Genomic DNA, 20,622 nt, shown 5'->3' with positions numbered 1-20,622 from the left:
GGAGCTCTTGGCCAAAAGCCTGTCGAGCCCGCGAAAGCTGCTCGTCGAGCTCATCGCTCTCGCGCACCGCGCGCAGCCTGCGGTTGCGATCCGCCTGCTGCTCTGCCGCCCGCACATCATCGGCGGTTGCCTGGCACGGCTGCGACTGGCCGCGGGACGGCCGCGCCCTCGGCGCCCGCCGCTCCGGCGCCCGTCCCCGCTCCTCGCCGCTGCTGTCGTCGTCGCTGGTGCTGGCCGAGGCCAGCGCCGCATCGCCTGACACGTCGGCAAGCGGCGCAAGGGAGGCGCGCGTGCCTGCGCCTGCAGGTCGGCGTCGCTGCTGCGGCCGGGGCCGAGGCGGCTGGCTCGAGGAGCGCGCCGCCTGGTAGGCCCTGGAGCGGCGATCGCCCCCTACACGCACGCTGCCGTCGCACGGACGGGGTGCCTCGTGCGTGGCCCAGTGGATACTGCAGGCCTGGCAGAGGCAGCGTTGCTCAAGGGTGGCGTCAGACACGGTGCGGCAGACTTGGTACCTCCGCCGGTCGAAGATTTCGCGGGAGCAATTTTGACACGAGTCGAGGGCCACGCGGCTCGGCGCAGCCGGTGGTGCTGCCGGCTGCCGCGCCGGCTGTCGTCGGAGTCCCGCCCGCATCTTGGCGGGGCCAATACGGCGTTCAAATAAAAGAATTCCCGATGCAACATAGGGAGCCAGCCTGCACTCTATACGATGCATTCATGCCTGTCGGGCTCGGGGTCTCGGGCGACCCACATCACAGCCCGAGGCATTGACAGGACTAGATAGAGGTCCAGGCGACCAGATCATAAATAAACCTTCCTCCGACTCGACTTCGTCTCTCGACTCTCGGATACTTTCGCAGCTGGCGAAGAGGCACGTGGGCGACGCGGCAACACAGAGCCTCGCACCTATTTCGCCCTTCTCATCGCTGCCCCGGCGCCAGATCAAGATCTTCTTGGGCAGCAGCTGGATCGTCATGTCCTCTCCGTGGCCTAGGCAGCCGCGCTTACCCTCGCTCCACGAGAAGACAGCGCCGTCCCGGCGGAGAGGGCGATGCTGTGGTCGTCTCCCGCCGAGACCATGACGACGCGCTGGTCAGCAAAGGAGGGCTTCGACCTTCTTCGGCAGCGGCTGGTACAGGTGGTTGCCGTGGCCCATGAACACGCCCCAGGCTCGATAGCCCCAGCTCCAGACACTGCCATCGGCGGTGAGGGTGAGGTTGTGCTGCTCTCCAGCCCCCTCTCTGCGGTGCCTACGGCGTCTCGAGGTGGTGGGCTCCGCGTCGCGCCCAGCGCCGTTGCCGCCAGCTGCCAGCAGTCTCCCCTCGCCCCGTCCGGCCGGTCATCACCCGACCGGCGTGAGGCGGCCAGACCTCGTGGTCCAAGGCGCTCGGCGCTGGCCGCGTGGTCGGGCGGGGCCAGCGCCACCCTCTGGGTGAGGAGTTTGACAATTCTGATGATCTCACGCTAACAAGAGCTGCGAAGTGTATAACTAAATAACAAGGTAAAGCGCTGTGCAGATGCGAAGCCGCTTGCACTACGTGCCGTGCGCGGGGCGCGGCGTGTGTGACAATGTGCTGCGAGCGCACGACACGTCTGCTCTCCGTGAGGTGCACTCCAGGCGTTACGCCGAAGCGCATGCTCGCCATTCGACAACGCCTCCATGAGCATGCGGAGCTGCGGCAGCAGGGATCCGCTGAAGTCCACCTGCTCCGGGAGCCTCGAGGCGGCGGCCGGTGGCGGCGGCGTTGTCGGAGCGCCTCTCGTCGCCTCCGCGATAGCGCTGCGATCGAACACTCCGCCGCAATAGCGACCGCCTCCGCGGATGCTTACCGGAGTTTGGCCGCCGCGCCAGCAGTGCCACCTCGCGACGCAGGCAAGCGCCCACAAAGGCTTGCAGCGTGCAATACCGACGTCCGCCTGCTCGAAGACGAGCCGCTCATGAGGCCGCCTCCCTAGTGGCGGGCTGGTCCTCGGCCAGCTGCGAGACGGCCGTCCTCGGCAGGCTTCGAAGCGGGGACTGCGGGTCGCGGCTGCGGCTGGGCGTAGCGCCTGCCGGGTGTCGATGCGGCGCTGCGCAACCCAGAGGATCGGGCGCTTGCGGCCGCGGCTCCGCCGCCGCCGCCGCCGCCCACTCGAGGGCGCGCTTCCTCTCCCGTGCGAGCGCGAGCGCGGCGTGCTCGGGCCGGGTCCAAAACCCGAAGCGCATGCCACAGCCCGTGAACCCGAGGCGCCGAGCGTCGCTTGCGCACGGCTGCCAGTACGCTGTGTAGACGACGGCGCCGCCTGCGCTCCTCCGCTCGATGACGCCCTTGTAGCGCGACGGGTCGATCCTATTCGCCTCGAGCACGAGCCCCTCGTCGGCCGCGGCTTGCTCGACTTGGCTCTTGCTCATCGCTTCAATCGCAGTGCGTTCAGCGCTGCTGTAGGTCCACCAGGCCGGGAGCGGCGACGCGGCGTCGGCCTGTGCAATAGTAGACGCCTCGGCGGGCCGCTTTCCATTCGGCCCGCTGCCCGTCAGAGTGACCGCCGCCGCCACCGCCGCCGCCGCCTCCTTAGGCAGCAGCGGGTGGGAGCGGGCAAGGTTTGCGCCACCGCTGCCGACCCGCTTGCAAATGCGGCGAGCGTACCTGGCCTTCTCAAGCGCGCCCTGCTCCGCCGTGGCGAAGAAGCCCAGTATCTTCCGCGCGGTCCTGCCGTTGCTCGCGGTGCTGTAGTCGGCCGCATAGAACGGGTGGACGTGTGAGGTATCGCGAAAGGAGACGCCGACAAAGCCGGAGATGTTCTTCGCGCTGCGCACGAGGACGAGGCCCTCCGCGGCCGCCGCGGCGAGCGCGTCTTCGGCGGACATGTGCCGGTCGCACCCGCTAGCGGCGCACGTGAGGCAGCGCGGACAGGAGCACATATATATGAAGCTACCTGCCGGCCGGAGGGAGGACCTCGACTGGAGGGATTTTTCTTTTGTCGCGCGAGCCATCACGCAACCTTCCACTCTCTCCCCAGGCGAGCAGCGAGTTCTTTTCCCCGCAAAGATTCTTTTCGTGTGCTCGTTTGAGTTCGCCACCAAGCACCGAGGCTCTCCGCGGCCCGACCAACCACACCGCGCTGCCATGGCTAAGCCTCGCGGAGCGCTCGCACACGTCTCGAAGACCGGCCGCCGCGCCAACGCACCCAAGGCGCGGCCCGCACCCCTCGCAGCCCTCACCCACCACGCGCACGGCGCGCCACAAAACGCAACCACGCAACACGCGTCGTGCCCGATGCAGGTCCCGGCGGACAAGAGCGCCGGCGCCAACGGGCCGACGCCCAAGGCGCGAGAGGGCCCTTGGAGCAGCTCTCCCCGCACGCCCCTCCCTGCGCGCGCCCGGCCACTCGCAAACCATTCGTCGCGCCTGCGCTCTCGCACGCTCCCCTCGGATCCGTTCCTCAGGAGTCGGGCCGCGTCGCCTCGGCGCAAGTCGTCGACACCGTGTCCGAGGGGACCGGCGCCGGCGACAACGTCGAGTTCACCGAGCACGGCGAGGCCAAGCGAGTGACCGTCGAGAGCGTCGCGACTGCCGGGCGGGCCGACGCCGACGTACGCTGCCCACCCATCCCCTCTCCCCAGCCCGTCGCCTCGCCGCGCGCCTCGCCGCGCTTCCCCGCCCCGCACCCGCCACCGCGCCCTCTCCCGCGCCGCTGCGAGTTTGGGCCGGGATGATGAGCCGCCCTCCGCGTCGCAGAACCCTCGCAACCGCTCGCCTCCCACGGCGGAGCGGAAGGACGTCCTCTTCTCGCCCGTCCCAACGGACTCCGAGCCCAACGCGGCGACGCCACTGGCCCTCGCCAAGGAGGGCCTGTGCCCCGAGGCACGCCCTCTCGCCCAGCCCCCTCCCCGGCCTCTCGCCCCGCCCTCGCGCATCGCCGCCGTGCTGCCGCAGGCGGCCAAGAACGACGACGAGAAGGAGGAGAAGAAGACGGTCAACGCGGACGAGCTCGAGAAGCAGACCTACACGCGCTTCAAGCCCAACGTGAAGCTCATGAAGCTCCTCAAGTCGCTGCCTCAAAAGTACAAGGAGTACCTCGAGCACGTCCACACCGACGCGCAGTCCGCCGAGTTCCTCTCGCAGATTTCGCTCAAGGTGCTCCTGACCACTGCCCCCCCGCACCCCGCCCCAACACCACCCTCCCACACACCGCCTGCCTCGCTGCTGCAGGAGCTCGCCGCCTTCACGTATGGCGCACACAAGCAGGCCGACAAGAACTCCAAGATCGCGCAGCGGCTCCTCCACAAGTGCAAGGAGCACATGCTGCGCCTCAAGGAGCTCTCCCAGGGCGGCCGGACCGACCACGAGGAGGTGGAGGCGCTCGAGGTCACGGAGGCCGAGCGCGACAAGTACATCGCGCGCTTCACGTACTTCCGCAAGCTGATGCTCGCCGGCGTGGTCGCCTACCGGCTCCTCGAGGAGGTTGGCAGCCTCAAGGCGCGCACCGAGGAGCTCGAGAAGGAGCTCAAGCGCGCCAACGACACCGCCGAGGCGGACTGGCTTCAACTGGCGGCCGACAAGTCCGAGCTCGAGCAGGAGCGGCAGGGGCTCGAGCAGGAGCCGCGTCGCGCGCGCCGCGCACACTCCTCCCCTCCCAGACACATTGACTCTTTCTCCGCTCCAGCAGGCCAACGCGCAGCTGACCACCACCTCGCGCCGCTTCAAGCTTGCCGCCGCAGCAGCGGCGCGCCCGCCCACTTGCCTGCCCGCCGCGCGATCTCCCGCTCGCCGCGCGATCTCCCGCTCGCCCCTCACAAACCTCCCCACCCCTCCCCACCCAGATCGGCCTGCTCGTCGTCGGCCTGCTCGTCGCCATGTGCGGCTTCGCCACCTCCTCGTCCCCGGACGGCCGCTACGTGCTCGACTCGCTGCAGGCGCCGAGCCACTCCTGCGCCCCTGCCTCCCACCCCTCTCGCGCCTCAGGCCCCCTCAACTCTGCAGCACACGCCGCCCCAACCTCGTCCCTTCCTTCGCGCAGGCCAACAAGGACCCGGGCATGGCGGGCGGCTCCGACGTCAACTTCACCATCATCCTGTCGGTGCTCTCGCCCCCAGTCGCTCGCGCTCCGCTCCCCACCGTTGCGCTGACGTTGGGCCCTCGCCCCCGTGCCACGCCGTGTCCACAGGTCGACGCGCCGCCCTCCTCGCTCAAGCTGCTCTCGCTCTCGGCATCTGAGCAGGCCGCCAAGGAGGAGGCGCAGCACGAGGAGCTCGAGCGCCTCTACGTCGCCGCCAAGGACGACTACTCGCTCGACTCGCTCGCCGCGTACGGCACGGCGCTGAAGGAGCACCAGGCGACCGAGGCGTCGCGCGAGGGCGGCCTGTCGGCGGCGCACACGGCCGCGCACGAGTACCTCGCCGTCGCCTCGGAGCAGTCGCGCATCCGGAAGGCCGGCGGCGACGAGCGCGTCGACTCGGCCTTCCTCGCCAAGCTCGAGGCGGCGATGGAGGAGCACGAGACCAAGTTCGACCAGGCACGCCTCCCGCCCGCCGCCCTCTGCCCAACCCACCGCCGCCAGCCCTCGAGCTGCCGCCCCCAGTCGCTCGCGCTTCCACCCACCTCCGTGCGGCCACCCATCGCCCCTCGGGCCCCTCTTCCCCCCCACGCCTCCCTCTTCGCCCGTGCGCAGGCGCCCATCAAGTTCCCCGTCTCGGCCGAGGCGATGGAGAAGATCATCTCGACCAAGGTCGAGGTCATCGCGCTCACCAACGCCCTCGACGCGTGCGTCAACATCGCCGGCCGTGTCTGCTTCCTCGGCCTCAAGGACGCCTTCACCTTCAGCGCCGCCGTCGAGATGACCTACACGCACGAGGCTAGCGACGTCGAGGAGCACGAGGCGGACCACCAAGCGATCGTCGAGCTCATCGACGCCGCCCTCGCGTCGCTCGACGCCAAGCCGGCCGGCGCTGTGATCAAGAGCGCCCTCGTGGCGCACTACGTCGCCTTCGACCGCTTCGAGGCGCGCAGCCCCGGCCCCTCGCCCCTGCTCACGCCCCTGCAGCGCAGCACCGCCCCAGCCCCTCCCGCTGTCCCCGTCCATGCCTCACGCCCCGCGCCATCCCTCGCTGCGCGCAGGCCGTCGTGTCGGTGTAAGCTCCTCAAGACGGGCACAAGCCTCGCACGGTGGGCCGGTGGCCGTCGTGTAGGCGGGCGCGTCGCGAGTGGAGCTATAACTAGTGGGGTGACTGTGGGGTGACTGTTTGAGGATTGAGGGGTGCTGAGACGTCACTGACGTGAGAGTTTGCTTGGGGGTGCCGGGGTGATGTGCTGCGGTATGATCGGAATATGCGGATGAAATGGAGTGGATTGGAGATGTAACATGTGTGTATGTCGAGCTGTATTTTGATGAAGAGTCAAGCGACGGTCGTCGGTCCAAGCAAGGCCGTCGGCATGGCCATGGGCATTTGTGCGGTGATGCAAAATGCAATGCCGCAGGGGCCCCCAGCTCGAGAGCTGTGTGTGTGCGCGCGCATTGCACATACTCGACTTGTGACTAGTGAGACACGCACGGGTGTCGGTGGTAGCGAGTGAGCCGCGCGCGCGCGCGGCGCGGCGCGGCTCGGTGGGAGTCGTGATTTGTCGCACAAGGGATTCGATCAACGCCCGTCGGAACACTCACAAACATCGAAAGTGTTATCGTGGGTGGCGTAATTGACGTATAAGCCGTGCTGGCGCGCTAATGGCGCGTTTGATATTGGGATGGTGTGAACTCGCCTGGCTGGCGCCATGGCTCGTCCATCATCGAGAGGTCTGCCCCTCGCTAGGTGTCACTCTACGCTAGGTGTCACTCTAGTGACTGGGTGCGGGCAGTGGGGAGAGTGCGTGTGGCGTGATGTAAAAAACAGCAAACGAGCATCTCACGCTGGCGGACCGACCCCCCGCTCCTCGTCCGGGGTCAGGGCTCGCTTCAGGGAGAGCTCGCACGCCGCCAGTCCCGGCGCCGCGGGCTACTTGGCCTTCGCGCAGCAGCGCCGCCGCGTCGGGCCGGTCGGCGCGGCTCGGCGCGAGGCAGCGGCGGAGGGCCTCCTGCACCTCCTTGGAGAGGGCGGGCTTGCAGTCGGGGATCGCGAGGCGCTGCGCCTCGGTCCGCATGGAGTGGGACGACATCTGCATGATCTGCTGCTGCGAGGCGTCGGCGAAGAAGGGCTTGGCGGGGTAGAAGAGCATCGTGAAGCAGACGACGCCCGCCGAGAAGACGTCCACCTTTGGGCAGATGCGCGACGACTCGCCCTCGTAGCACTCGGGCGGCAAGTAGCCGTGCGTGCCTGCGGGCGGGCGGGGCCGCGTGAGGGCCGCGCCCGCACGCACCGCTCAGAGGGGGCCACCGCCGCGGCGCGGTCACCCTCGGAGCCGTACGAGGTCAGCTCCATGCCGCCGCGCGAGTCGGTCGCCTGCGGACATGTCTCGGACATGTCGTGGACGTGTCCTGGACATGCCTCCGCCGCGCGGGTCGGTCGCCTGCGGCTCCATCACCTTGGAGAGGCCAAAGTCGGAGAGGCGCACTATGGGGAGATATGGGGAGATATGGGGAGATATGGAGAGATATGGAGAGATATGGGGAGATATGGGGAGATATGGGGAGATATGGGGAGGTAGCACCTCGCCCTCGTGCAGCAGGATGTTTGCCGGCTTGAGGTCGTAGTGGATGATTGGCTCCCGCTGGCGGTGCAGGTGGCGCAGCCCGTGCAGCACCTGCACGAGATATGGGGAGACATGGGGAGATATGGGGAGACATGGGCAGGTAGATGAGGCGCAGCCCGTGCGGCACCTGCACGATGATCGACTTGGCCTCGCGCTCCGCCAGCGCGCCCCCTGCCGGCGCAGCAGGTCGGCGAGCGAGCCGCCGTTGCAGTACGGCATCACCGACACAAACGTTGAGCGGTCGATCTCGAAGGCGGCGAACCTGCACGAGAGATGGGGAGAGGTGGGGAGAGATGGGGAGATCTGGAGTGGTCGATCTCGAAGGCGGCGAACCTGCACGAGGGATGGGGAGGCATGGGGAGAGAGGGGGAGGTATGGAGCGGTCGATCTCGAGGGCGGCGAACGTCTCGACGATGCGCCGGTGCGTCAGCGCGGCGGTGATGTCGATCTCGCGCTCGACGTGGCGCACAAACGACTCCTGCGCCGCAGAGGGCGGGCGGGCTAGGCGGGCGGGCGGGGCAGGGCGGGGCGGGCGGGCGGGCGGCCGGGGGGGGGGGGGGGCAAGCGGCGGCGGCGGCGGCGGAGGGGGGGGGGGGGGGGGGGCTGCAGGGGGGGGGGTATGGGGGGAGGGGGGGGGGGTAGATTGCGGGGGGGGGAGGGGGGCGGGGGAGGGGGGGGACGTGGTGTACAATGATCAGAAGTATCACGATCAATTTGGGGGCGGGGCGGCCGGGGGCGAGGGCGGCCGCACGCTGCGGCGAGGCCGTTCTGGTGGCGACGGAGGCGGCGTCGCGTCTCGCGAGGAGCTGGCGAGACTGAGCGTCGAGTGCGTGGTCCTCGCGCGAGTGCGGGATCAGTCATGAGTAATGAGTCAGGCGAGACTGAGCGTCGAGGAGTGCGTGGTCCTCGCGCAGTGCGTTGCGGCTGCCGCCGTGGGATGGTTCCGTCGCGTACGACTCGGTGCTTCGGCCGGCAGCCGGGCTCTGTTCTCCCGGGAAGTGTCTCTGACCCATCCAGGGCCCCTGCCCGCAGGTGCCTCGTGCGGCGACGGAGGCACCGCCGATGCCGGCTTGGCTCCTGGTGCGGACGTGCGGCCACGTGGCGGCGGGAGGGCTGCACGCGCTGCTCAACCTGCTGATGGCGGCGCTGCACTCGGCGTCGGTGGCGCGGGTCGAGGCTGCGGAGGCGAGGTGGGCGGCGAGCGCTCCATTCTCGGAGGCGCGCGTGGCTGCGGAGGAGGCGAGGGGGGGGTGAGCAAGCTCACGCACGGGGGAGGATGTGACGACTCATGCGCGCATGGCTGCGGCGGAGGCGCGTGTTGACCCCGCAGCGAGGGAGAGGGCTGCTCTGGCGCACGCGCAGGGCGCCAGTGTGCGTCATGCAGCGATCCATGGTCATAGGCGAGGGTGGGTCTGGCGCACGCACACGAGGACGCCGCGCTCGCCGGCCCGCCGCCTGCAGCTCCGAGCTGCGCGTGCAGCGAGGCATGCTCAAGGCGCTCCTCGTCATCGCCCACTACACGCCGGGCGAGCCTGCCTGTGCCGACGGGGCGCTGCAGGGCTAGTTAAACCTATTGAATCTCATCATTGGTTAGGATAGGCGAGCCCATCTTCAGCTTTGGGAGCTTGGGTCGACGTTTTGAGGTTGCGCCTCTTCGTACAGACGGCCAAAAACCGCTGTCCCCGCTCTTGACCGGCACACAACACCGTGACGCGCCCGTCCCACCCCTGCGAGCCGCGAGAGCGTCTGTACACACAATGTAAATTATTCCAACATTTGAGGACATCAAGCTCACTAGTCTCGAGACAGCATGTCGCTGCTCGTCTTCCTGCTCCTCGCTCAGCCGGGCGACAAAACGGGAGGTGCGGAGGCGTCGCCGCCGCGCCTGCGCGCGAGCGGGGCGGCGCCGGAGCCCTCCCGCTGGCGCGGCCACGACGGAGCGCGGGGTCAAGTTGATCCGTGGCGAGGCCCGGGCACACAAAAAGAATGAAGTATCATCTATCTATGAGTCGTGGCGAGGCTCAAGAGCGATATCTCTCAAAGGTGAGCATTTTGACGCCGGGCCGCTCTCCGACGGCGAGCTGCGGCGGAGGGGCCCGGGCGATCGAGCCGCGTCGACTGCGCGTGGCGCGCGAGCGCCCCGCCCGCCCGCAGCCGCAGTGGCATGGCCGGCGAGAACCATCTGCGCCATTCTGGCGAGAATGGCGAGGCTTGGCTCGTGGTTGTACTCCCGGAGCGGCGACCGGCGCGCGCGGTCCGCGCGGCCGCGCCGTGCAAGGCGTCAAGTGTCGCACCGCCGGCCCCATTGTGTCCCTTCATGGAACGAATAATCTTCGGCGATTTTCTGTGGGTAGCCGTTTATAATGGGTGCAGCAGGAGCAAGCTTATATAGGGATAAAATCACACTGACCCCGTCGAGCGCGGAGAGCGGCGCACACTGGCTCGCACGCGGCCGGCGGCGCAGCGGGGCCGGGGAACAAGTCACACCAGCCTCCCTCCGATCGAGCGCAAAAATCAGACGAGACCGTTGCTGAGACCATTTCCGACGTCGCGCAGCGAGACCCCGAGACCTCTCCGGTTCGCCTTGTCCAGCTCGCGAAGCTGAGCCACGCTCACCCTCGGAAGGCTCTCAAACGGCCTCCCTGAAGGCGTGAACACCGTGGATTGCACGAGGGCGATCCGGTTCGCAAGCTGCCGATGCCGCTCCCGAATTCCAGCGCGCTCCGCCTCCTCGCGCTCGATGCGTTCGCGAAGGCTTCGGCAGTGTGGGCGTCGTGGTGGCACAGCCGGGTCGTCGCTAGTTCGGAGTGCGGTGCGGCAGAGCGGGCACGATGGCGTCCGCTGCGTCCATTGAGCAAGGCAAGCGGTGCAGAACTCGTGACCGCACGCCGTCTTGGTTGGCTGCGTGAACGGATCGAGGCAGAGTGGGCAAGCTGACGGCGGGGCCGCAGTCTGGGGCATCGTTCTAGGGATCCTTGGGACAAGCTCGGACATGTCCGCGCGTTTCGAGAATTTAAACAAAAGAATTTGACAACAAAACTCCCTCGCACAACACTGGGCACGGGACTGGCGCGCACTGGCACTAACACAGGTACACCACGGGAGCCGCCTAAGCGACTCCTGCGAGGGTGGCGAGGCACTTAGCTCCGTGCACCCGCCCACCCCCGCCACAGGCAAGCTCATTCACGACCTGCTCTGCGATGGCCGTGTGAAGAACGACTGAGATGCGCTGCTTCTGCAGCCCCACAACAAAAGAACTCTCTCTCACAGCACACAGGCTCGACACAGGTGCGAACTGGCGCGTGCTAGTACTATCACCGGCACACGCGTTTCGAGAAATTCCTTTGGCGTGTTAGGTTTGTTGCTTGAGCACCCCGATTCTACATACATACATACCCCGACGGCGATGACGGTGTGACCGATCGAGCTACAAGAGGAACTTGTTCAGCAGGATCCGGGATGGTCAGGCGCACTACCTCACTGGGCCTGAGACCGCCGAGACGCCCCCATCACCGTCTCGGATTCATGTGGTTTGTTGCTGGCAAATCAAGACACAGAGCTCACACAAGATCACAGCGGGAGGAAACCTGCTACTGAGGGTGGTACCTTTTGTGAAACTGAAACGCGGAACGCGATCTGTCTCGCGTTCCTCAACGCTCGCGATTCAGCTGTCGCGCCGCTGGATGATCTTGCTCAGCTCGCCGAGCTCGACCTGAACGCTCAGCGGCGCGACCAGGTGTAATTATTTTTGCTTGGGCGGACAGCAGTGATGCTGCACTAGGCGGCCCGTTTTTAGCAAAAAGCAGATTCCATATCGCGCGTGGTCATCGACAAACCGCATGTGTTCGCCCGTCTGGGACCTCTTCGTACGGCTCCGAAAAGCCGCTCCTTAACGACGACTACGCGGCCCGGCGGTCGATCTGCGCCTTCTCAGCGGTGGAGGGGATGTGGGCGGTACGTGCGGACCGCGTGGTGCTGCGATGGTTTGACGAGTGCGACTCCCAGCGTCGACTTTGCGACCCCACGGAGCCTCTGCTGCTCCGGGGGGGGGGGGGTCTGCAGACCACCCGGCCGAGGGACATATGCGATGATCCTGGCCCGATTGGGTCGCTCAGAGAGCTTCTGGACGGTCGTTAAGGTTCGCTCGTCCCCGCACACCGGCCCGGAAGTATGTTACATCATAAGGGACAGGGACAGGGCGTGTGGGAAAGCTAGGGGTTGGCGAAAGGAACGGGACCCCCCATCGGCCCTCCATGGCGCGATTGTGAGCACCCTCCCGGGTCCCGCCTCCCGCGCGGCGCGAGACTCCGTCTCACCCTGTTAGGGCGGGAGCGCCGGCGCCGTCCTGGGCAGCCGCCGTATGGCCGCGACAAACTCGCTCACAAACGGCTCGGTCTCGACAGTCATGAGCACCTCGCAGTTCAGCGGCCGCCCCCAGCGCCCCTTCCAGTCGGCCACCGAGGCGCCGCGGGTGAGGCTGCCCTGCAGCTCCACCTCGACTCGCGCCGGCCGCCGTGTGAACAGGCTCGGGCGGACGAGGTACATGACGGCCACCTGTTGAAGGAGTAATGATCGACTTAATTCACCAACAGGCTCGGTCGCACGAGGTACATCACGGCCACCCGTGTCACCCTTGTAGGATGTGCGATAGCTAACACAGATCTCGGCCAGATCTGGCTCGATCTCGCGCCACGTCGTGCGCGGGCGCGTGGGTCTGCTTGAAGGTGCGGACGTAGCAGTCGATGAAGACCTGAGCGAGGTAAGGTAAGGTGAGGTAATCTTCTCCACACACACAAGGGTGGGGCGAGGGCCACGCTAGCCCCTCGCGACTCCACGTCTTAGAGACAGGAGCCCCACAACGGCACTCAAAGTGCGAGGCCCGGTGCGCGTTGGGCAGTGTGTGTGAGGCCTGGTGGTAGGTTGGGGGAGATATGTGGGCGATATGTGGGCGATATGTGGGCGATGTGGGGGAGAAATGGGGGAGAGATGGGCCTGGGCGACGTCGTACACCAGCCGCGCCACGCCGCTCTCCGGCAGCTCCTCGACGCACGCGCGCCGCAGCACGTCCATGTCGGTTTGGTGCGTCGCGCCGAGGTCGGCGAGGATCACGCTGCGGAAGCCTGCCGAGATGAGCCGAGATGAGCCGAGACTCCCCGAGATGAGCCGAGACGATCTAGATTCCCCGAGACTCCTCGAGATTCCCCGAGATGAGCTGAGACTAGCTGAGACTGAGTAGCCGCGATTCCCCGAGCTTTCCTAAGATGACGCTGCGGAAGCCTGCAGTCAGCACCGCCTGCGCCGCCTCGGGGTCCGCAGCGAAGTTCGCCTGCGTGCTGAGGACACCGACATCGGGAAGACGGGACCGTGCAGAGTGTTGAGAGCACTGTGTCAATACGAGCGACACAAGTAGGAATTCCGAGCGCTAGGTGAGGGTTCAAGAATGCGCATCCAGCGTCTAAGGAAGGTTGCCTCCGCCGCGGGCGTCCGGTTGCCGCGGTGCTCTCCGTGCACCGCTCCTAGCAATCTCGGGCAATCTCGGGTGAGCTCGGGTGAGCTCCGGGCTTCCGCGGTGCTCTCGGTGCGCCGCGCCGCCCATCACGAGCAGCTCCTGGAGCAGCGTCGGCAGGTGATCCCGTGTGATCTCGGGTGATCTCGTGTGATCTCGAGTGATCTCGGGTGATCTCGGGTGATCTCGAGCTCCTGGAGCAGCGTCGGCAGGTGATCCCGTGTGATCTCGAGTGATCTCGGGTGATCTCGAGTGATCTCGGGTGATCTCGAGCTCCTGGAGCAGCGTCGGCAGGTCGGGTCTCGCGACGAGTGCCGCCGCCACGTTGGAGAGAGGGCCTAGGAGAAAACCGAGAAGGGTCCGAGAAGGGTCCGAGAAGGGTCGGCAGCGGCGCCATGGCGTTTGGCCGATGGCGACGACGGTGATCTCGCCGGGCGCAGCGTCGCACGCGTCGCACAGGAACTGCGCGGCGGACCGCGCGTCAAACCCGGACCGGTCCGCCTCGCTGCGGCCGTACTTTGTTGCCATGTCGCCGAGGCCGTCTGCGCCGTGCACGTGGACTGGAATGTCTTGGACTGCCTCGGCGCCCTCCTCCGGAGCGTCGCCGAGGCATATGGGCACGTCCGGAAACCCCGCCGCGCGGGCGAGGAGCCTCGCGTTGGCGCCGAGCGCGTAAATGTCTGCGCCATTGCCGCAGACGATCGTGAGGCCTTCAACAGCAATGTTCTCTGCTCCGAACGCCAGCAGGATAGCCAGGGCATCGTCGACGCCCGGGTCGGTATCGATGATGACTCGCCTCGTGGGCGACGCCGGCGCAGCCATGCCCGTAATCGGCTCTCGAGGCGAGCACAAACAGCAAGGGCTCGGCTGCGGCCACCTCCTTTAGCAGGGTCTGAGGGGTACGCCGAGGGGTACGCCGAAAAAAGAATTAGTTCTTATTGACTCGAGGTGGATATCCTTTGGCCGCGTCTACCTCTGTGTCGGTACAAGGTGTACACCTGCACCTTATGAAGCGTGGGCTTGTCGGGGTCCAGTTCGGATGCCCAGAAGGAGGCGGTGGCGAGTTTCTGCGTGGAGAGCTGCGCGGTGATGTGCGCCTCAGTGAGAAAGGTACCATTGATGGTCAGAGCTCCGCCGTGCATCTTGAAGACAGCCTCTTCTGTCTTTACATTGACGGAGAAGCCGGGCGCAGACAGGAAGTTGTAGAGCGCGTTGTGGCGTCCGCGGAGGTCGGCGGAGCGGGGCGGAGAGCCGGGATGGAGGTTGTGTGGGAGGTCGTGGGTGAGCGCTCTGGAGATGCCGCGCGCCATGGCGCGTCGGCGGAGGTCGGCGGAGGGCGGACGGGGCGGACTGGCGCGTGGAAGTGGCGCTCTGTACGGGCGGCGGCGAGAATTTTTTTTGTCGGCTGAGAGTCTTTGTTAAATCATTTTTGTCGACAAATCACTCAGTGGCTTCGGTGGCTTGCCTGCGTGAGGGGCGATATTTTTTCTTTTTGCCGATAGTAGTCCTTCTATCCCGCGCGATTTGCAAAGAGCAAGGATTTGCAAAGAGCAAGGGCATCGACATGTTCGGCATCATCGCGTCTGTCGTGCTCGCTGCGCCCGTCGATGACCACTCCAAGCCTCTCGTCGTCGTGATCGGCGGCGGCATGAAGGGCGTCACGTCAGCTGCAAACATGATCGACAGCGGGAATCGGGTCGTGCTCCTGGAAAAGAGCGACGCGCTCATCCCTGCGTGGCAGGACATTGAGGCCGCTCTCCTCCGCCTCAGCTCTCCTCCGCCTCTCCTCTCTCCTCAGCTTTCCTCCGCCTGCTCCACAGATAAGCCGGCGCCTTGGCGACTTCAGTCATGCCCGCATCGCAGAGGGAGGACTGGACTTCCAGCTCGACAGATTGATGCTCGTCGACCAGCACGGCGTCGGAGCCTCTCCCGGCTCCGCAGCCGCTGCCGCCGAGACTTCAAGCCAAGACATTCGACGCCTTCTCAATCGCACCCGCGAGGACTACGAGTGCGAGTCTGGACGCGTGTCTCGCACGTTGAAATCGTGGGGCGTGCAGGTGCAACTGGACTGCGAGTTTGTCGGACTTACAGAGGCGAATAACGGGCCAGTCAACGGGCAAATCAACGTTGCGCATGACCGGGTCACGGTGACCTGCGGAGCAACAACCGTCGCCGAGGCCACTGGGCCCGTCGTGATCATCGACGCGCGTTCAAAGCTGGAGTGGGTGCCTTACAGAGAGGAAATGCAGAAGCTCGCCCACTGGCCAGCTTGCAGCGAGAAGCCACTGTCAGTCTACGGAAACAGCTTCACTGCATACGGTTCGCTGCCAATCTCGCTGTTGCTGGGTGCGACGGTCGAGACGAAGTCCCGATCGGCGTGGGGTGACCCCCACGCGGGGACAGCTGCGCAGCTCACCACGCGGGGACAGCGTCGGCTGACGGACATGTTCAAGTCGCTAAATGGCGAGAAACTTGTTCGCACGTACGCCGACAAGCAGCTGTGGGATGCCTCCCATGCCTCCTCCCACGCCGACGCCATCCGGCTGATGTGCGATGAGCTTCAAAACATCTCCCACCAAGCGAACAAGTCATGCGACATGTTCTACGACTCCACCATGCATGGGGAGACCGCATGGTGCAATGCCAGCATGTCTCCAGACTGCAACACGTCTTGGGCGCCACTTTTGGACGAGATCTGCCCACAAGAGAACTGCCCACACGAGATCTGCCCTCGCAGTTACCACCCCGATCTCGAGCCCGTGGCCTGCATTGCAAAGAAAAACCTCACGACAGTCGCGCAGTCGAGGAAGGATTCCCTCTTCTTCCTCGGCCGCAACGGGCCAAATTTCGGCTTTCCAGATGAAGCCACCAGTGCCGTGTACCTCGGGGAGCAGGTGAACATGACCTCCTACACCAAGGGGATGGCGTACGTGCACGTGGGGTACACTGCAGCCACATCCGATGGTGACGAGAGGGTGGCCCAGCTCTACCTCCTGCAGGCTCTGATCGATGGCGCATTTGACAAGATTGTTTTGGATACCAATAACACAGACTCCTGCTACCTTTGCGGCCTCCTCGGGTACAAGAGCTCCGGCAATCAGACCGCTGCTGACATGTTGCGAAACAGCTTCTCGAAGAGGCTAGTGGGACTGTGGGATGGCATCAATAAGTCTAAGTCTTGCGGTGAGATCAAATCTTTCTTCATCATCCACCCCAAAAAGGGGAGGACGACGACCGCTGTCATCGATCGCGAAGCTGAGAGGTGCTTTTTGGAGCACGGACGGCCCTTGATCGGTGTCGACGATTTGCTCCACGGCCGCGGCTTCAACTGGGCTAACAAAGAGAACGAAAGGCCCAAGCCGACGGTCGTTAACAAGAACCTGTTTCAGTGGTACGGCTACCCCGATTTTGGATCTCTTGGGAACGTGCCACTTTTTGAGTTTGCGCCGTCATCATCGGATTGGAAGTGCACGAACTGGTCGTCGTGCGAATCTGAGCATGACGTGATGACCATCGAGGTCGATCTCTACGAGTACGTTCCCCGGCAAGAGATGCGCACTGCGCAGCGCTACGTCGAGGGCTGGAAGGTTGACGCGAAGGATAAGCCTTTCTTTAACTTCAGCCTGACAGCTTACGTTCAGAGGATGGTTCATGGGATCCCATGCTGCAAGTTGGTCGGCGTGGAGACCGACCTTGGCTCTTACACTGGCCTGCTTGATATGGTGGAGCCGTTCGTAGACACCACGTGTGAGAGCATCCGCGAAGCGCTCCACAACTACGCGGTCAACATCGGGACCTGGAGGGAGCAGGCTGTCTTGGAGTTGATGCAGAAGGTGGTGGATCAGATCCCTCCCCCGTGGCCGTCGTCGTCGCCGTCGCAGCCGCCGTCGCAGCCGTCGTCGCCATCGCCGTCGCCACAGTCCAGCTGGTTGGCGTCGGCATTGGCGTCGGCGTCAGCCGCGATCGGCGTCAACGGGCTAGTCAACGGGGGCGGGGAGTGAGCGAGAGAGTGCCGCGCCGGAAGTGAGCGTGCGGAGAGCGTGGTGTAGAGCTGTGGTCTGTGTCCAATGCGTACAGTTGCGAGAAGCGTGTCGAATGAGATTGCCTCGCATGATTTCTTTTAAAATTCTTTTTAGCACGACTCCTTCTGCGACCGGGGACCGACGCCGGCGAGCCGGACGCCGCGGCCGCCCCCCCAAAAGCGAAAAGGTGTCCCTCTTGTCCGCCATTCCAAACGAGGCGCGAGTGAAGCCGCTTTTCTCCCTTGCCGCGTCGCGCGTATGGCACCACTTAACGTAAGCTGAACACCGGCAGTACACTGCGGTGTGAAACGAGAGACGAGAGAGTGCTCCCAGCGTCTACACAACGAGGCCTTGCTCACCCCAACAATTGGCGCTGATTTCAGCTGCTCTGGCGCGCTCCCGCCCCCGCCACGCCGAGCTCGCACCACATTCCGCCGCACTCAATCTCGCACCGCGCCCCAGAAGAGCAGAAGGGCGACTCGGGGCAGCTGCCGCACTTGTCAAAGGAGCAGCACGCGCGCGGCGCCGATGGGCCGGCGGAGGCGCCGCCGCGTGACCGTGGCGAGCGCGCCGCCACCGTCGCCAGCTGGAGCGTGGCCTCACGGCAAAAGGCGCACCCGGCGCACTTTCGCGAGGCGCAGGCCGCCCCTGGGGCGGTGGCGTGGCAAAAGCCGTTGCAGACGAGCGGCGGGGGAGGCGGCGGCGCCGCCGCGAACTTCTCAAACTCGAGGTCGTCGATCGAAATGTCGGAGAGATAGCCATCGCCCACGGTCCCGACGAAGCGCAGGCTCGCTCCGCCGGTGCGGCGCATCGGCGGCGTCAGCGGCACGAGGGCCCTCCGCCACGCGTCTGCGGTGGATCCGCCGGCGCTCTGCCCGTCGGCGCGCCTCCCAGAGGGCGGCCCACGCCTCGCCTTCCGCCGTCCGAGCCCGCAGCTCGAGCGATCCCATCGACACGCCGAACATGTGAAAGGAGAAGCCCACAGAGGCGACACACTCCAGAGGCGGCGGCCCTCCGGTGAGCACCGCCTTGAGCGCCCTTGCGACGTGGGCGAGGTTGGCTCCGCGCGGGTCGGGGTGGTCCTTGGTCAGCCACGGGTAGGAGAGCGCTCCGACGGGAAGAGAGTCCAATATCGCGTTGGTCGCCTCGACGAGGTCGGCGAGGGAGAGGAAGGTCTCTTCGGGCAGCGCTTGGCGGTGGTTGAGGACGCCGCCCGCCTCGGCATGGCTGATGATCCACTGCGCGTCGAGGGGGGCGACGGCGCCGCTCGCGAGGACCGGCTCCAGGTACATTGCGAGCTTTATTCAGAGTCAAGCGATTGCGCGAAATCCCACTTCCCACACTGGTGGATTCTGGGGCCTGTCTACCCCCTAAGCACGCAGTCGCACTGCGCACGCGCGCAGCTTTCACCCCAACCCCTGTAAGATGTACGCCGGCGTCGCCGCGCCTGACCCCGCGTGGACGTACGTGAAAACTGGAGAGGGCCACCCAGGGCTGCCAGTGCTTGCTCCTTGTACCAGCGCGCGCACACTCGCACACGCCGCCCGAGAGCACTCCCACCCCCGCCGCCCTCGCAAGCTCACAGGTTGAGTTGAGGAGGAGAAGCAGCTGAGGGAGATCAAAGCGGGAGAAGGCGGCACGGCGGCGGCGGCGCGGCGCCCCCCCATCCCCATCCGCCTCCGGGCGAGAGTTTCCCCCCAGCGTCTGCTTGAGAGCAGACGCTCCGGTAACCAGGCCGAGAGTACCAGGGAGGAGAGGGGAGAAGAGCCCAGGGAGGGGAGAGGCGAAGAGCCCAGGGAGGGAAGAGGAGAAGAGCCCAAGGCGGCCCCTCCCTCTCCCTCCCCTACCACCGGGCGTCCCTCTCCCTCTCCTCCCACCGGGCCTCCCTCTCCCCCTCCTCCCGCCAAGCACCAACAGTCCCGAGGGGCCAGCCGCTGGGGGAACCACCTCCGAAGGGGGGGTGGACGTACGCCGGCGGCACGAGGGCTTCAGCCACACAGCTACCAAGGGAACGCGACCCACACAAAGCACCAAAGTTAGGCATACACCCCGGCGCAGTGTCCCCCGCCATGTGTCGCCGTTTGTCGGGGCACGCTATCCTGTGTAGTCAGGGCAAGTGGGGGCGGGGCGGACAGCCCAGAGTCTATACCCTGGGATCTCTCCGCCCAGTCCGGGGGGGGTGGGTGCGTCGAACTTGCCAGTCGAACCCTTCACGCCTTCTCCATCTCACCCTGGGATGTGGGAACGTCCGGGTGTTGGAAGTAAATATATTAGTTATTACTTTTTTGTACCAGCGCGCGCACAAGAACGGTGGAGCCGTCCTGAACTATCTGCAGTCTGTGCTCACCGCACGAGCAACCGCGGCGCACCCTAGGGCGCGTCTCCCCGTGCGACTCGCTCTCTCCCTCGTTTGCCCCTCCCCCCTGCGACGGTGTATCAGTCGCCTTATGCCACCGTTGCATATCCGGATATGCAACGGTGGCATAAAGTGAATGATACACCGTCGCAGCCACGATGCCGCTGCTCCTGTCTGGCGCCCCCCTCCACCCAGTGCGAGGTGCTCTGCTCCACGCGCGCGGAGCGGCCGAGCACTGGCTCTGGCCACACGGCCAGGCCTTTTGCGAGGGTGAGTGACACACACACACGCCTTTTGCGGAGGTTTTGCGTACACATATTTCCCCTCGCTGTGTGTCTGTGTTGTTGTGCTGTTGTTTTGTGCCCTTGGCACCTTGCTAGGGAGGGTATGTATGCATGTAGGAAGGTGAAGAACAGTCAGGCTCGGACTGGACACCAGCGCATGTGCACCTTCCCCGCCAGCATGGCAGGGAGCCTGATGCAAACAGAGAAACTGCAGCGCGCGCCCTCGCACCCACGGCTGCGCAGTTTCTCTGAGATTCTCACCCCGCCTCGCCGCCGCGCTCCCGCGGCACACACCGCAGCAGTGAACATGCGAATCGAAGTAGCCATTATTCAGTTCTGTACGCACTGTTTTATTTTGGCATATTTCTTTTTTTGAGCGGCTCCCGTGGTGTACCTGTGTTAGTGCCAGTGCGCGCCAGTCCCGTGCCTAGTGCGAGGATTTTTTGTTGTAAAATTCTTTTTTGCGGCCACAAAAAGAAAACAGAGGACCCTCCCCCGCCCAAATAAAAAGTTGAGTGCTCACTGCCAGAAAGATCGCCAGGGGGCAAGTGTGTGTGGCACCTTCGACCTCGTAATGTAGGTCACCACACCAAACCGGGCGCTAGGAGAGGTGAACTGAAGGCCTGAGACAACGGAGGCCGAGCCGCCTGGAGTGGGCGCGCGCGCGCCCCCACGCAAGCAGGCCTCTGTCGCCATCGGCCCACTCCATCGCGACCGTCCGTGGGTGACCGGGAAAACCGTCACCAAACACAAGCCGACGAGGAACGCCCAGACCTCTCGATCAACCCCCCCC

The 20,622-nt window shown here is 65.6% G+C and overlaps 2 protein-coding genes across 2 annotated transcripts; both read right to left on the bottom strand.

The window, feature by feature from the left end:
* Positions 1–6,877: 6,877 nt before the first annotated feature.
* On the bottom strand, positions 6,878–10,631 carry EMIHUDRAFT_465996 (hypothetical protein; the record flags this gene model as incomplete). The annotated part of the gene is made up of 8 exons (XM_005758137.1): positions 10,187–10,631; positions 8,750–8,889; positions 7,995–8,139; positions 7,789–7,832; positions 7,494–7,712; positions 7,363–7,411; positions 7,053–7,285; positions 6,878–6,904 (listed from the first exon to the last, which is right to left on the bottom strand). Exons 1-8 carry the CDS (start codon positions 10,620–10,622, stop codon positions 6,878–6,880), a joined length of 1,293 nt encoding a protein of 430 aa, XP_005758194.1. The 5' UTR covers positions 10,623–10,631.
* Positions 10,632–11,981: 1,350 nt separating this feature from the next.
* Positions 11,982–14,053, bottom strand: EMIHUDRAFT_453601 (hypothetical protein; the record flags this gene model as incomplete). The annotated part of the gene is made up of 8 exons (XM_005758136.1): positions 13,573–14,053; positions 13,462–13,503; positions 13,251–13,287; positions 13,133–13,177; positions 12,938–12,989; positions 12,657–12,780; positions 12,352–12,414; positions 11,982–12,215 (listed from the first exon to the last, which is right to left on the bottom strand). The coding sequence occupies exons 1-8, from the start codon at positions 13,987–13,989 to the stop codon at positions 11,982–11,984; spliced, it is 1,014 nt and encodes a 337-aa protein (XP_005758193.1). The 5' UTR covers positions 13,990–14,053.
* Positions 14,054–20,622: the final 6,569 nt, after the last annotated feature.

This window comes from Emiliania huxleyi (genome assembly GCF_000372725.1).
Source record: "Emiliania huxleyi CCMP1516 unplaced genomic scaffold EMIHUscaffold_88, whole genome shotgun sequence".
Classification (NCBI taxonomy): domain Eukaryota; phylum Haptophyta; order Isochrysidales; family Noelaerhabdaceae; genus Emiliania; species Emiliania huxleyi.
Note: the sequence above shows the minus strand (reverse complement) of the source record. Positions and strands in the feature narration are given on the sequence as shown.